Source organism: Meles meles, chromosome 15 (genome assembly GCF_922984935.1).
Source record: "Meles meles chromosome 15, mMelMel3.1 paternal haplotype, whole genome shotgun sequence".
NCBI lineage: Eukaryota > Metazoa > Chordata > Mammalia > Carnivora > Mustelidae > Meles > Meles meles.
In genome coordinates, this window is record NC_060080.1 from 50,056,215 (window position 1) to 50,073,304 (window position 17,090).

Below are 17,090 nucleotides of genomic sequence, written 5' to 3' on the forward strand. Positions count from 1 at the left end.
CTCTCATGAATAAATAAATAAATAACTTAAGAAAAAAGAAAATCCCTAATTTTGTACATTTAAGTGGAAATGGTATTTTCCATACGTAACTGTATTTTAAGACTTCTCTAATACTGGGCTGGACATTATGGTTTATTTAAATGAAGAACACCTAGACTGTGCCAGACATCTTGCTAAACTGTAAATACTCAATGGTAACATGATAGACATTATCCATGGCCTCAAGAAACTTACTCTGTAATAAACGAGACAGAATTTTACATATATATATATACATACACACACAATAAGCATAGAATATATATTTATAATTCAGAATTTTATGTATATAAATTAAATAATTATAAAATGTAATTTATAAATATAAATACTTAATTGTGAGAAGTTTATGAAGGAAAAGAAGAGGCTGCTGCCAGAAAGCCTCTGTGAAAGGAACATTTAAACTGAGACCCACCAGTTTATGGGAATGGGAATTAGCCAAGTGAAGGGTGGCAGAAAGAGAATGCCTGGGAAAGGCATGTGTGAAGACCCCAAGGCTGGAAAGAGAGAAGAATCAAGAATGGAAAGGCCATTATGACTGAAATAAAGAAAGCGAGGGAGAGAGAGCCAAAAGGTGGGCTGGAGAAGTGAGCAGGGATCAAATCATGCAAAGCTTTGTAGGTCAAGTTCAGGACCTTGGACTTTAAGTGCAGAAAGAAATCATGAGAGATGATTTGAGTTTTTAAAAGATTACTTACACCAAGCATTGGAAATGAACTGACAGAAGCAAGAATGGGAACAAGAAAATGAGGTGGGAGAGCATTGCTGTAGTCTGGGCAAGAGATGATGGTGGCTTGGACTTAGAATGCTGGAAGTCAAGAAAAGTAAACCAAGTAAAGAAATATCTTAGGGCCGCCAGGGTAGCTCGATTGGTTAAGCATTGGACCCTTGGCATCAGCTCAGTTTGTGATCTCAGGGTTGTGAGATGAGCCCTGCATGGAGTCCTGCATTGGGCTCCCTGCTCAGTGGGCAGTCTTGAAATTCTTTCCACCTCCCACTCCCTCCCCCTCTTCTCCTCCCTCCCTTACTCCTCCGCCTCTGCTCCCTCCCCTGCTCCTATGCTCTCTCATTCTGTCAAATAAATGAATAAAATCATTTTTAAAAAGACATATTTTAGAGAGAGTGTCAGAACTTGGTGAAGGATTGGATGTAGGGAATGAGGAAGAGGAAGATATCAAATAACTGCTTGGTTTCTGATTTGATTATCTTAGTGGATGCCCATTTCCTGAAATGGAAAAAAAATAAAAGAGCTTAGAAACACTTAGAAAAGAGCATGAAACACTTAGAAAGCAAAATAAAACAACTGCAAATAAAATCAAGGACAGGTCTGTGAGTGGAAATTGACCTGGTAGCATATGGATGATTAGACCAGCACAGCAATGTGTCTTTCACTATCAGAAGCAGGCTTCTTTTTTCCTGTTTCAAAGCCCACACTCCCTTTTAGGCCCACCCACAGAGTTCCTGTTTCCTATCTGAAGAACACGCATCCCCTGCCTCTCGGCAGAGCAGAGATAGCAGATACATCCTGACCATCAGAGCCCAACAGCTCAGTTGACTCTTTACTCCATCTCATTCCTCAGGAGCTCAGAGATGCTGCATCACTCGAGAGGAATGTCCTTCAAGTGGCTTCCCTACATTCTTACAGTACATGATATTTTAAACAGGCATTTGCATTTCAATACACTGCTGGAAGGAGGGTAAATTTTCTGGAAAGTGATAGCTACTTCAAAACTTTAATTCGATTGTTGGGAATGTGGTAGCACAGGAAAACAGCAAAAGGAACACCGATTTTTAGACCAGCGTGCTTATCCCAGTGTTATTTACAGTGGTAAAAAATTCAAACAACCTAAATGTCCTAAATAGAGAAATGATTAAATCAAAATAAGGGAAAGGTTATGGGAACAATAATTCGGCCAAGTAAGGAAACATTATGTAGCCATTAAAAATAAGGATGGGGGGCGCCTGGGTGGCTCAGTGGGTTAAGCCTTTGCCTTCAGCTCAGGTCATGGTCTCAGGGTTGTGGGATCGAGGCCCGCATCAGCTCTTTGCTCAGCAGGGAGCCTGCTTCTCCCTCTCCCTCTATCTGCTTACTTGTAATCTCTATCTCTCTTTCAAATAAGTAAATAAAATCTAATAATAATAACAATAAGGATGGGAAGGGATAGTTTAGTCCCTCCTGGCTTACATATATAAATATGCTTTACATATATAAATATAAAATGGCTTTACATATATAAATCAGACTCTTCCTGCCTCTGAATTTGGCATTTGAGGATCTAATGTTTGTTTATTTATTTATTCATTTATTCCTTCAACAAATGTTTATTGAGCTCTATATGCCAGGTACCATTCTACAGGCCAGAGAGACTCTTACTTATCACTCCTCTATCATGGAAATTCACAAGTGTGTTGTTGACCCATCACTAATAGATTACCCTTTTTTTTGGAGTACTTACTAGGGGCTAGTCACGTAACCAAGTGTTTTGCATAATTCATCTCACTCAGTCCTCACAATAATTCTGTGTGATAGGGATGATTGTCCCCATTTTTACACATGTAGAAGACCAAAGTCTATACAGATCAAGTGACTTACCAAAAGTCACATAGCTACCAAAGTGGCCAAGTCAGAATTTGAACCTACTTATAGAGGGGAGAATTCCCCACAAGCCTCTTCTGATGCATTCAACAACAAATCTTTTTCCAGTACCTACTCTGTGACCAGACCTTATTTAGAGTTTGAACCTCTCTGATCCTATATTACAAGTTTTCAGCACTTCACTAACTCCTTGGTTTTCTAGTCTTTCTTACACCTTTTTCATATGTTCTTTTAAAATCTGATGTCCTCAGCTCCCTGTGTAACTCTCATCTTCTGTTTCTTACTGTGACGTTTCCCCTCCAGCTAACTTCTCATTCTAACTTCTGTCTTTCTGTTAATAGCAGCACCACCACTGTCTGCTCACCCAGGCTTGAAACCTCATGACCTGTAGGCTTCTTTTCCTTTACACGCACTTCATCACTAAGTCATATCAGTTTTCTTCTCATAAGATGAGTTGTAACTGTCCTTTCCTTCCTGTTCCCACTGTTTATGCTCACCAAGGCTGTAAACTTGTGTAAACTCCTAACTACTTTCCCTACCTCCAGTCTCTCCCTCCTCTAATTTGCCCTGTTTATTATACCACGTTAATCTTCTTGAAACACTCCCCCTGACTGCCACATGTTTTTTGGAAGCGCCAATACCCAGCAACGTGAGCCTTGCCTGTTCTCTCCCCATAGCATCTGCTGCATGTGTCTCTCCTCTCCATTCTTATTATCACTGTCCTGGCTTGGAGTCTGTTTACCTCTTCCCTGTAATGTTGCAACAATCTCTTGTCTCAGTGCCTTTAGTGTTTCCCTTCCCAGTCCATTTTATATACTGCCACCAGATTAATCTTCTTGAAATAGCACTGGCCCTGCCACTGTTCAGCTTAAAGATATTTTGTGGCTTACTATTGATTATACTTTGAAGGATGTATTCCTTAGTCAGTTTTCAAACTCTAGTCTATCACCCATCATCCCTTTTTGTGTACCATAGAGTCCTGCCAAATTAATACATAAGCTTTAAATTGCCACACCTTTGAAACTTTGTTCATGTTGTTCCTTCTCCTCTCTCACTATATGTTCAAACCCTACCTCAACTTGAAAAACTCAACTCAGATGGTACTTCTGCAATGAGGTCTTTCTGAACCCTTTATTTATCATTAGACCTTTGTGTGCTCTATTTTCTTTTTAGGGAAAAGCATATTTCTATTAGCTTTTCAAATATATGGTCTTATGATTTGGGTTAAAGTTGTGATATAAGTCTGACTACCTGACTTCAAGATAACAGGATGGCCTTTTTCTGGCATTTTACCACATTCCCATTTTACCAACTAATTTCTCAGCCTTAGTCAAAGTTAGGTTCAGAGTAGAAATTCTCCTCTCTTTTTGAGAAGTCAAGGCAAGGCAGCCTTCTAATCTATTGAGGTAAGATGTAGTCTTTATTGTCCATGAAAAGCATGGGCTTCATCAGAATCAGATGACCCAGGGCACCTGGGTGGCTCCGTGGGTTAAAGCCTCTGCCTTCAGCTCAGGTCATGATCCCAGAGTCCTGGGATGGAGCCCCACATTGGGCTCTCTGCTCAGCGGGGAGCCTGCTTCGCCCTCTCTCTGCCTGCCTCTCTGCCTATTTGTGATCTCTCTCCCTCACTCTCTTAAATAAATAAATAAATAAAATCTTTTAAAAAACAAAAAAACTCTTTAAAAAGAATGGTGTAGGGGTGCCTGGGTGGCTCAGTGGGGTAAAGCCTCTGTTTTCGACTCGGGTCATGATCCCAGGGTCCTGGGATAGAGCCCCACATCGGGCTCTCTCATTGGCAGGGAGCCTGCTTCCTCCTCTCTCTCTCTGCCTGCCTCTCTGCCTACTTGTGATCTCTCTCTCTCTGTGTCAAAGAAATAAATAAATAAAATTTAAAAAAAGGAATCAGATGGCCCTAGGTTCCTGACAGTTTCGTTATTTCCCCAGCTGTGTAAATTCAGGTAACATACTTAACCTCTCCATGCAACAATAGTATATTCATTTATTTGAAACCTTAACAAACCTAGTGGCCCCATTTGGCTAATCTCTGCATAAATGGTATACAAAGAAGCACTATCCAGAGGCCAAAAAGTAATTTTAAAAGTTATTTGTGCTTTCAAAGAACACCAAAGAGGAAATAGTTCATAACCCACAATGACATTTCTCAAATATTCGTCCTTCACTCCTCAATTATATCTAAACAGGATTCCAAGAGCCTTTCTCTCTCTCTCTCTCTCTCTCTCTCTCTCACACACACACACACATACACACACACTTAAAAAAAATAAAACTGTCTACATCACCAGTCCCTGTTCCTCTACCTTCTTCCTCCCTCTCTCAGCTATATACATATTCTATAGATTGGCTTAGCCCAGAGGGGTCTGCCACAGTCTGCCTCCCCCTCAGGTCCTGTCTCTTTCTTCCTGTTTAAAACATCCAGGCATAGAATTCACAAGCCTTTTCCTTTTGTAGTAGACATATAGTGAGGGAGAATGGAAAAAAGGGAGAAGGTGCATGACAGACACACATTAGTAACTCTTGTCCCTGTCACATATTGTATAGGGACAATAAGATATATGTCATATAGTTTATAAGTTTGCTAAATAATATTGCATGTTTAAAGCACCTAGCTTTTGCCTGGCATATAATTTGCATGTAGTGGTTGATCAACAATTCTATGATTTACATTTGTTTCTTCTTTTTTTTAATTTTTTATTTCTTATTTTTTTATAAACATATAATGTATTTTTATCCCCAGGGGTACAGGTCTGTGAATCGCCAGGTTTACACACTTCACAGCACTCACCATAGCACATAGCCTCCCCAATGTCCATAACCCCCTCCCCCTCTCCCAACCCCACCTCCCCCCCAGCAACCCTCAGTTTGTTTTGTGAGATTAAGAGTCACTTATGGTTTGTCTCCCTCCCAATTGCATCTCGTTTCATTTATTCTTCTCCTATCCCCTAATCCCCCATGTTGCATCTCCACGTCCTCATATCAGGGAGATCATATGATAGTTGTCTTTCTCCGATTGACTTATTTCACTAAGCATGATACCCTCTAGTTCCATCCACGTCGTCGCAAATGGCAAGATTTCATTTCTTTTGATGGCTGCATAGTATTCCATTGTGTATATATACCACATCTTCTTTGTCCATTCATCTGTTGATGGACATCTAGGTTCTTTCCATAGTTTGGCTATTGTAGACGTTGCTGCTATAAACATTCGGGTGCACATGCCCCTTTGGATCACTACGTTTGTATCTTTAGGGTATATACCCAGTAGTGCAATTGCTGGGTCATAGGGTAGTTCTATTTTCAACATTTTGAGGAACCTCCATGCTGTTTTCTGTTTCTTCTTTTTTTAAATAGATTCTAAATCTCTGGAGATATTCTTCATTTTCACCTATTTTTTAAAGATTTTATTTATTTATTTATTTGTCAGAGAGAGAGAGAGCACAAGCAGGGAGAGCAGGAGGCAGAGGAAGAAGCTGACTCCCTGCTGAGCAGGAAGCCCAATGCGGGACTCAACCCCAGGACCCTAGGATCATGGCCTGAGCCGAAGGCAGACTCTTTAACCAACTGAGCCACCCAAAGTATCTTTTTCACCTATTTTCTTGCGCACACTAATCATAGCTATTTTGAAGTTCTTGTATGCTGATCCCAATACCCGGATCACCTGTGGCTTTGTTTTAGCTCTCTTTTTTCTTCTGATTTTCAGACATGTGGGCCTGTCTTTTGGTGCACCTGGTAATATTCTAATGAAAGATGCTCAGTGTGTCTGAATAAATTGCAGAGGCTCCAGTTGGTATACCTCCAGAGAAGGTCCATCCTGACCTGTGCTATGCAGATAGAGTGGTGACAAATCCTCCCATTCTGTTAAGAAGCTGTACTGAGTCCAGGCTGGACTGTGATCCTACTAAGGCTCAGTCTAACCCTGGTTTGCTCCTGGCCTTCTAGGATTTTCCAGTGAAACCTGATATATTATGTGCATCCCTTTCCCTTGGACAATTCCAACTCTAATCACTCTATACCATGTCTGTTAAAATACTCTGCTTCTAAAGGCTTTCTCTTGGACGTTTTTGCCTCTTGTCCATGTGGCCCCCATATTTGGTAAATGTGCTGAGAGAAAAATTGGTTTGAGCACCCACCCACCCCTGACTGGTCTCCACCAAAAGATCTGCTGGTTTCTCTGTTCCCTTGCAAGTGCCTCAGCATATGCAAATCCTAGATTCTCAGCTACCACCTGCTCTCCCTCCAACTCAGAATCAACATGTGCCCTCAAGGTAAAAGCAGTTGCAGTAATTTCCTCATCTCTTTGGATTCTTTCCTCTCCAGAAACTTAGCTACCTCTCATTTTCATTGTCTCAGCACATCCTCATGCCTTCAGACAAATGGTTACTGCATATTCCAGCTTCTCTAGTTGTTCTAGCAAAAGAACAAGCATGCTTCTGGCCTTTCCATCCCACATGGATGCAGAAGGAGATATTTATTAAATGTTCATTCATTCCCTCACTTTTCATCTCTTACTTGGTGAGGCAGCCTGTAATACATTTTCTGGTATACTCTCAGCTAGTTGGCTGGCTCCACCAAGTTTTCATTTTCAGGTTCCTGGGTTTTCTTACAACTATAGACATAGGTCAGTTCCTTCAATGCTGTCTCTTCTTCTGCCCCTTCTTTTAGAGTAGTTCTTCTAAGCAAAGTCCACACTGCCATAATTAAATTCTAGTCATTAGTGCCAGCCCACCTGTCCTCATCAACTATAAATGTTGGGTAACTTTTCTAATTACACTTTACATGTGCTCTAAATCTTAGTCAACTTCAGCCTTATGTGTTATTCCATCCCCTGATTTTCTTACATGAGAATTGACTATTACATCTTTCCATCCTCCTTGTAGATGATTTTGTTTGAGTATTTTACTTCCTTTTCCTCAGAAGAATATCACTTCATCAGATAAGCAAGGCCCTTGATAAACCCATTCCCAGGCCCTTCCTGAAAGATGCCTGCCATCCATCCATTCCCATAAATTTCACTCTTAGATCAATCCAGACCACAGAGGAAAAATGTGTTTTTACTTCATTCTCTGGAACTTTCATAGATCTATATCTAAGAATTATAAATTACTTCTAATATCACAAAATTTAATAAAAATTATCTAATAATTATTCAATATGTTTTTGTTAAAAATTTCAATACTTGCCTAGTGTGTGCCTGAATCAGTTCTAGAGACTTCACAAATATTAAATTATATAATCTCCATAACTATCTATTAAAGTAGGAATCATTATCTCTATTTTACAAATGAAGAAATTGAGGCCCAGAGAGGTTAACTAGTTTTCCAAGATGACACAGCTGGTAGAGAGCCAGGATGGAATCCAGAAATTGTTGACTCTAGGACCCAAACTCTTAACCACACTATAGCCACATGAAATTCATTATATTGATTGCAGGAGGTCTTGAAGTACATTTACTACTCAGTAAGGACCCATAAGATAACTTCCCAAACACTTTTATCAGGAAAAGCTGTGGAGCTCCCTTTTAGCAAAAGTGGGTGGTTTGCATTTCTCTGAGCTTACCTAATCTTGGCTCTTTTTTTGCCCTACCCTTAATTTTCTTTTGCCCAATCCCTTGTGTATTTTATCTTTTTTGGATTGTTGCATTTTTCTAAACTGGCATAATTGCTTTATGGAATGTGGTAGAGAATATATATAATTAACTTTCCTAAGTATTTATGAGATGAATCTATCCACCACCAGGAAAACATAATTTCAATTACCAAATCCTACTGTGTAGTCTCAGTTATGCAGCTAATGACTCACTTTCCACATCCTCATTTCTCTTACAAAGTCATGTCTGTATGAACTAGAAAAAGAAATGAAAATACCACCTAGGTCTTTCAGTTTCCTACTTAAAATGTCAGAGTCTCTGGAGAAACATTCCAGAGCTTTACAGGCCATGTCTGTCCTAATTGGCCACAGAAGTGACAGAGTTCAAGCCAGGATGTGTCCAGCGGGAGTCTAACTACATAGGCAATGACCTGGTTGGGCTGTAAATGGGTGGGGAAATGGAAAGTCCTTGGTTACATTAGGCAAAGAGTCAAGTATAAAAATCCAAGCTGAGAGTGGGGTGATAGCAGGTCAGAAGCCATTAAAAAAAATTAGAATGAAGTTAGAGTGTTGAGCTGCATGGGAAACAGAGATACTCTAGAATAGACAGCAGGCTAGGATGGGATCCATGAGCTTCTTGTGACCCAGCCTTGTCTGTTTCTCTTGCTTCAATTTTAACCATGCCCCTCCATCCTTTACTCCATGCACACTAATAAATTGCTAAATTTCCCCCAAATATGCCAAACTTTCCCATACCTCCATACTTTTTTTTCATACTCTTCAGGAACAGTATGCCAGTATGCCTTTACCTGACAAATATCTATCCATTTTTTCCAGATTCTGCTTAAATATCTTCACTAGGAAGCTATTTCTTTCCCCATCACAGCCTGCCCCCATTCATCTTTTTTGTCCTTTATCCACCCATGTACCTGGTTCTCACACCTATCTTGACCTTCACAGCAGTAATAAAGGGTATTCTGATATGAAAAATGTCATATTATTGTATTTTTTAACCCAATTTTAGAAAATATTAATCCCCAAGAACTAGGATGTTGACATACTCAATATTTTTTAAGTTTTTTTTAAGATTTTATTTATTTATTTGTTTTATTTATTTATTTGACAGACAGAGATCACGAGTAGGCAGAGAGGCAGGCAGAGAGAGAGAGGAAGAAACAGGCTCCCTACCGAGCAGAGAGCCCCAATGTGGGACTCGATCCCAGAACCCTGGGATCATGACCTGAGCCGAAGATGGAGGCTTTAACCCACTGAGCCACCCAGGTGCCCCAACATATTCAATATTTTTGAGTGCCTCTCTCTGGCTCATACTCAGAATCCTAGAGTCCTAATAGTCCAGAAAATGTGGGAAAGAGGCCTCTTGTCTTCAGTACACCTCCAGTACATGTTGAATAGAAGTAGCAAAAGCAGATGTTTTTGTCTTGTTCCTGACCTCAGGGCAAAACATCTGGTCTTTCATCACTACTTATGATGCTGGCTATGGGATTTTTATAGAGCCCTTTGTCAAGTTAAATTTCACTTTGCTTCTAATTTGTTCATGAAAGGGTTTTGGATTTTATCAAATGCTTTTTCTGCATCTATTGAGATGATTATGTAGTCTTTGTCCTTTATTCTAGAAACATGGTATATTATTTGTTTAATTTGGGGGTATTAAACCAACCTTGCATTCCTGGGATAAGTCCCATGTGGTTGTGATATATAAAGTTGGTCCCTGAACAACATAGGGGGTTAGGGGTACCAACCTCCCATGCAGTCAAAAATCCATGTATAACTTTTGACTTCCCAAAAACGAATTGCTGAATTTGGTCCTAGGACATCATATTGATGGCAGACCAAGGAAATGTCAGTTTGGTGAGATTAAAGATTTTACCTGCTATAATAAATTCCCATCCATCCTGGCAAGGCCTATACCAGTGCCATTAAACTTGTCCTTTCTACTGCTGTCTCCCCATTAGCTATATCCTCTTATTTTCCTTTGCTATCTGTAAGGGATTCCTTTGGCTGCAACTAACAGAAAGCCAATCCAACTCTAACTTGAGTAATTTTAAACATTTATTTTTCTGATATGACAAGAAGAAGTGTGGAGACAGACAATCCTGAGACTGATACCATCAAAGACCCAGGATCTTTGCATTTTTCTACGGCAGCATCCATAGCAAATGTGCTTCATCCTATGCCTGATCCTCGTGTGGCTATTGTGCTTTAAGATCAAGTCCTGTCCTAGGAAAAAGGAGTACAGTCAAGAGGCAAAAAGCCTGCCAGTGTATTACAAAGCTTTTCCAGAAGTCTCACACAGCAACTTCTGCTTATGTCTCATTATTTAAATCTAGGTCACATGTCACCCCAGGTCAATTACTGAAAGACTGAAAAATGTGCAGGGAGAAGGGAGAGTGGCAGGAAAGTAGTGGCCAGCCAACCAACAGTGGTTACCACACCTTCTTTCACAGCTTTAGAAATCAGAAGTTAAGGCAGAGATGGGGGAGAATGAGCTTGGAGCATATTATGCCCATCAACTCTGCCCCAGTGCATACCTGTTCTAAACAGAACCAGTCCCCACCTTCCTGGGTGGCTCAGTGGGTTAGGGCTTCTGCCTTCGGGTTAGGGCCTCTGCCTTCGGCTCAGGTCATGATCCCAGGGTCCTGGGATAGAGCCCCACATCGGGCTCTCTGTTCAGTGGGGAGCCCGTTTCCCCCTCTCTCTCTCTCTGCCTGCTTGTGATCTCTGTCTGTCATATAAATAAAAATAAAATCTTTAAAAAATAAAAATAAAATAAAATCTAAGCTCCCTAGCATCTTCTGTAGCAAACACAACAAATACAGACACATTTTTACCTGCTTTCTGGTAAATTCAGCATCTAATCATTCTCCTTATTTTAGAATTAGCAAAGGGGCACCTGGCTGGCTCAGTCAGTATAGCATGTGACTCTTGATCTCAGGGTTTTGAGTTCAAGCCCCATGTTGGGTGTAGAGATTATTTAAAAATAAAATCTCAAAAAAATAGATGAGCAAAAGCATATCCTGTCCTCTACCATCATTTAGCATTGTTCATATTGAGGACTCCAAAAGCTAGTCCTCTGGGACATCCCTTTGTCTTTTCTCAGCTTCGCATACCTGCTCTGACAACTAACCATTTCCATCACAGGTACAACTGCTTGTACCTACAAGTCAACCGGTGACCTGGGTAACATATTCAAGCTTGGATCGTGTACTTCAGATCTCTAGTGCCATTATGCTATCCAAGAAGGGGTTAGAAATTCAGAGTCCAAAATAAGGGTCTTAAAGTTCAACTTCCCCTTCTCTCCCTTTCCTCAAATGCTCCTAGGAATTACAGATAAATTAATATCTTTGTCAAACTCTAACAAGTGCATTTGCCTCTCTTACTTCCGAGCCTTCTGCTAACCTCTCTGTAAATGAGAATCTACAGAACATCCAGATGTTCTTTAGCATTCTGTAAAATCCTTTCAACTTGATCTCTTGCCAGTCTTCTGATTTTTCCACACATCAGGAGTTACTTTTGAGAGTTTTCTTTCAATTCTGCATACTATTTCTCTAACAGAAACTTAGCTATTGTCTCAAAACCTATATGCTCAAATTCTAGGGATCATAATTTTTCTGTGTGCAACATTCAGAGTTTCTTAGTAACCCCACAATATAGCAGTCATGAACTTACTCCATAACACTGAGGTGTAAGGAATGTCACATTGCTTTAAAAAAAAAAAGACCAAAAAATGCCTATTCCCATATTCTTAGCCCCCAAAGGACTTGCCACTGTGCCAAGATATTCTGTGCTCTGTGAAGTCTTAGAAGGATGACTGACCACCCCTGTTTGCCCATGACTGAGGGGTTTCCTGGGATGCAGGACTTTCAGTACTAGAAATAGGCAAACCAGAACATCCTAAATACTGGACTAACATTAATTTACAAACTTTTCCTTTACTATATTATAAGATCTCAAGGGGCAAGGAACACATCTAATAAGTTTCTATATACTCATGCCTAGTGCTTGGGACATAAACAGTCATAAAACATAAAAAGATATAAAGTCATAAAACATAAAAAATAAAAAGAATCAATACATTCTTAATAGATAAACTAATTTGCAAACAATGGATAAACCAGCATAAAAATAGAATATCGAATAACTGTAATAATCCAAGCCTGGTCCACACCAGAAGTTATTTGAGCCAGTTGAAAATGTGTAAGCCTGATGATTCACAGACCTGTACCCCTGGGGCAAATAATACATTATATGTTAATAAAAATAATTTTTTTAAAAAAGAAGTTACTTGAGCCAGTTGAAATGGAGTGACCTGCCACTTGCTACTTATCCCTTCCAGAGAACATCCCTTCCAGGCTTAAAGAGGTCATGTCCTCAGAACAGGGGCAAATCCCCCCATCCACCCCAACACACACATAAACAAACCATGATTTCTACATCATCTATTTACAACTGAATGGATTTGAGAAGGATCAAGTAGACTTCCCATCTCGTTTTGGATCTGCTCTTCAAGAAGACAGCACATTACCAAATATAAGCAAGTGTTAAGGAAGGATACACTTCTGAAGGTACCTACCATCTGCCCAGCCTACCAGACCTCCTCAGAGATCTGTGCTGCACAAAATGACGCTTTTAAATGTCCAGAACCTTCCACATCACCTCCACCCAGGACATTGCCCCTGGAGTACAACATTAATGCTACAGCAAGGCTTTTAGTGTGCTTCTCTGTGTCACTTTCCACTTGTCTTCCATGACACTAATGTTCCTTTATCTCCTAAGATCTTTTTTCTTCCGTCTGCCTTTCCTCTCATATTACTTTTTCCAACTTTTTGTGTAAGTTAAGAGTGGGGTAGAGCTAGTGTGCTTTCTTTCATCTTCTGTAGCAGGGAGGCTGTTATGTTTGTGCCAGGTGTAAGTGATGATCACCTCCAGCAAGAGAGCACAATTTACAGATGATTGTAACAATCCCGACTCCACATTTCATGCAGTTTAGTGGTTTCCCTCAAAGCACTACCACAGCAAATTGCCTTATTCCCATGCCTGATTTAAAAGAGCACACCTGCGGCACTTGCCTGGGTGGCCCAGTGGGTTGAGCCTCTGCCTTTGGCTCAGACTCAGGTCATGGTCTCAGGGTCCTGGGATCAAGGCCCCCATTGGGCTCTCTGCTCAGTGGGGAGCCTGCTTCCCCCTCTCTCTCTGCCTGCTGCTCTGCCTACTTGTGATCTATCAAATAAATAAATAAAATCTTTTAAAAAAAGAATTACAATTCTTAAAATTCTGCATTTACCATTGAGTTATATGTTAGCCATCTCTGGAGAGAACACTTACTTCAGGTTAAAGGGCATCTCTTAACTTGTCCCTGCATCATTAACCCTTCTGTGTACAACTCCAAGCTAGGAGGAAGAGCAGTACCTTGGGGCACTAGCAACTCAGCCAGGAAGTCCCTCTCTCTCAGGCCAGAGTAAAATGGTTTGGGCCTCCCTGACACCTCCAGAGGAACTTGGGAGAGTCTTGATGGGGATTGATCTTTACAACATGCCAAAGACTGAAGGTGAACCAGCACTTACATACGTCCTTATTTCAGAAAAGAGAATGGCTGCTGTTGGCCAAAGGGGAGCCCCTGAGCGGAGGACACAGCCTGAGGCAGCCTGCCAGCACCTTCTATGTGATTGTGCCATCACGCTCCCCCACTCTGCTGGTGAAGGCAGTAGCCACACGGGAACTGATGCTGCCCAGCCCCTTCCCGATGCTGCCTGAGGACCCACCTGATGACAGCCTTAAGATTGTGGAGGCAAGTGGAGCTCAGATCTCATAGGACAGACAGAGGGAAAGAAGAGTTGGGGGTCGGAGAAAGGGATGAGGGAGAGGAGCGAGCCTGTGGGGGAAAGGACTGGGGTGCAGAGGGAGAAGTGGTTTTGCCAAGAAGGTGGCGGAAAGTCAGTAATGTGATGTGTGTCTGTGTGATGTTGTGTTCCCACCGGTCTTTCTCTGCATTGTGTGTGTGCAGAGGTGTGTACCTGTCTGTGAGCATCTATTTTTGTTGAGGAAAAGATAGCCAATGCAGGCCCCCAGGATAGGAAGGGCTTCAAAATGAGACTCCCAGGCAACAGAGGGAACTGCGCTGCTGGCTATTTTCTCCCCATTCTCCTGCTCCTCCCCCTCCTCCTCCTCTCTTCCTTGGACCTGGATTCTGGATTTCCTCTGCCAGCTTCCCTGGGCTGAGGGCAGAAGGAGGGGCTCTGGGCAGGGAGAGCTGGAACCACATCACTGCTGGATCGCTGGCTTACGTGCAGAGAAGACAGAGCCTGGGATTGTGTTCTTGCCTTGGCGGCCATGGGCATACAGAGAGAGGTGGGCACGAGTGGCCATGGCTCGCTCAGCGTCTCACTTCGGGGCCAGTGGTTCCTGGCACAGGATGTTGTGGCCGGAAAACCTGACTGCTCAGGAATGCTGCGCTTGTGTGTCCTCAGGCTGTGCTCACCTCGCAAGCCAGGCAGAGAACTCAGTGTACTCACCGGGCAGACTGGGGGCACTCCCAGGCCTCGGACACTGCCTCACTCACAGCCATGCTCACTGGCTCCCTTGTAACCCTCACAGCACTCCCAACCCCTCTCAAGATCCGATGACACACTTCTTGAGGCCAGAGTACATCCTGTCCCTAACTATTCAAGGTTGCACTCTTGCAGGAACTGTACGTCGTCACAAGCACTCAGATCTGGGAGCCAGGACACCCAATGGGGCCCACATCTATTTCAGTCTTCAGTGAAGTGCTGGGTCTTCACACATCCTCCAGCTTCTCACACTCCAAGGTCTCGGCCTGACATTTTGTGTTCTGTGACTTCAAGTTCCCTGGGTAAGGCTGCTCTTCTCTCTTCCTCAGAGCTTGCTGGACAGCCTGGAACTAGAGCCCTCTTACAACCCCTTGGAGGCTTGGAGCCATCTGTACTCACACCTGAGCAGCACCTTCATCAAGCCTCAGGGCCGGCTCCACCCAAGCTGGGAGAGCCAGGCCCTGAGAAAGGTACGGCTCCCTCCCTACTACCCTTCCTCCCCACGGTGCCCAGAATCCCAGAGAGCCCTCCTACCCTGTCCCCAACCCCATTCCCTGCAACCAAGGGAGTAGCCCTCCTCCCTGGACCTCCCCTGGTGGAGGGGAGAACCAAGCCAACAGGAGAAGAAAAAGAACAGCACTTTGCCCTAGACAAAGGAAATTAGAACCCCTGCCCCACAGGGATGCTTTTGTGCCTGGCACTGGGTGTTTACATATGGTAATGTTTAGGTATCTTAACTGTAGCACTTATGATAACTCATTAGTCATTTAACAGACCATTGTCCCACTAAGCAAACAGACAGCACTGAGACCACAGCTTCTGTTTAAAGAAAAGGCTAAATGGAAGGTGGAAAAAGAAATGTCCAAAGGGAAGGAAATTAGCATTTACTGAATACCAGCCATTTACCAGGTTTTGTGACAAGTGCTTTCACATGTGTCTTTCTCATTTAATCCTCACAGCGTCCCTGCAAGGTAAGTATTAATGCTCGTTTTACAGATGAGGAAAAGGAGGCTGACCAAGGTTAGTTAACTAGATTGAGGGCTTTAACAATGAAGGTTAAAGAGAGAAAAGGAATTGAGGATGGAGTTGTTTTTCTGAAATTCATATTCTATAATATTTCCCTTTGCCCCAATTATCTTTTCCTAGTTTCTCAGTAACAGAGACTTTAGAAACTCCTCCTTTGCCTTAGCTGAAGTTACAAGAGAAAGAGCTTTCCAAACTATAGTCAGTCTAGAGATGGGAGCAGAACCCACCGTGAGTTAGCTGGTAGGCAAGCTAACAGAGGAGGAACCCTCAGCCAGGAGACGGGCACTGTGGAGAGGAGCCCAGGGGACTCGACTGCCCTGGGGCTTGAGGCTGTCACTCAAGGGATGGAGCATGGGAAGGAATTAGGACATGAGGGAACAGGATAGGATATCAGGAACTGTGGTCTGGGCTTCAGAGAAGTCTGCTTGCTTTCTTTGCAGGCTGGGCAGTTACAGACAAACCGAGTTCGAGCCACAGTGGCCCCCCTGCCTATGACTCCAACCCCTGGCAGAGCCCCCCGGATGCCAGCAGCCAGCAAGTCTTCCTCAGAAGCCTTCTTCTGGCCTTCTAAAGAGGAAGCAGGGGAGGAGAATGAGGAGGAGTATTCCTGGGGACCCTGAGTCCCCAGCACCAGATCCCCCCTGCCCTGCTCAACCACAGCCATAAGAAGGCTCATACAGTGAATGGCTTTCTGTGGTCAGACTCGCTTTCTGTCCACTTGAGCCTCCGTGAGCTCCGGGTGACTAGGAAACAGAGCCTTCCCCTCCTCTGTTTTTGGTGCTGCCACCGCCCCCGCCCCGCCACTCAGGCCCAGAAGAGACACACCTGAACTTTTTCCTTCTCCAAGCAGGAGTTCATTTTCTTTTGGATCATTTGATACCTTTAACACAGATGAAGATTAAATACCCAGTAAGTCTCCACCATTGTTAGGAGCATTCCCAACCCCAAATTTCTCCTCGTAGTTCCCTGTGAGCAAGTAGATGAGATCAGGTCAACTTCAGGAAACTGGAGCTCAGGAGGCAAGGACAATGTTTTCAGAGCTCATGAAAAATAAGTACAATTGAAATTTAAGCCTCATTCTGAAGCCCATGCTCTTCCCACTACACCCACCACATAGCAGTTCCTTTCAGCCTTCAAAGAGAAAAATGGTTGGTGCTTGAGTACTTATGGGTAAAGTGTGTGTGCATGTGTGCATATGTATATGAGCGCGCGTGTGTGTATTTTTGTGTGTTGGGGGAGGTGGTGTCATATAGCTGAGA

The 17,090-nt window shown here is 42.6% G+C and overlaps 1 protein-coding gene across 1 annotated transcript in view; it reads left to right on the forward strand.

Annotated features, from left to right (window-relative positions):
* LOC123925848 (meiosis 1 associated protein) overlaps positions 1 to 16,619 on the forward strand; it is an 84,623-nt gene extending 68,004 nt beyond the window's left edge. Inside the window, exons 8-11 of the mRNA XM_045979409.1 lie at positions 13,839 to 14,045; positions 15,135 to 15,275; positions 15,765 to 15,776; positions 16,272 to 16,619. Coding sequence (XP_045835365.1) covers positions 13,839 to 14,045; positions 15,135 to 15,275; positions 15,765 to 15,776; positions 16,272 to 16,451 — 540 coding nt within the window. The 3' untranslated portion in view covers positions 16,452 to 16,619. The remainder of the gene's footprint in view (positions 1 to 13,838; positions 14,046 to 15,134; positions 15,276 to 15,764; positions 15,777 to 16,271) is intronic.
* Positions 16,620 to 17,090: the final 471 nt, after the last annotated feature.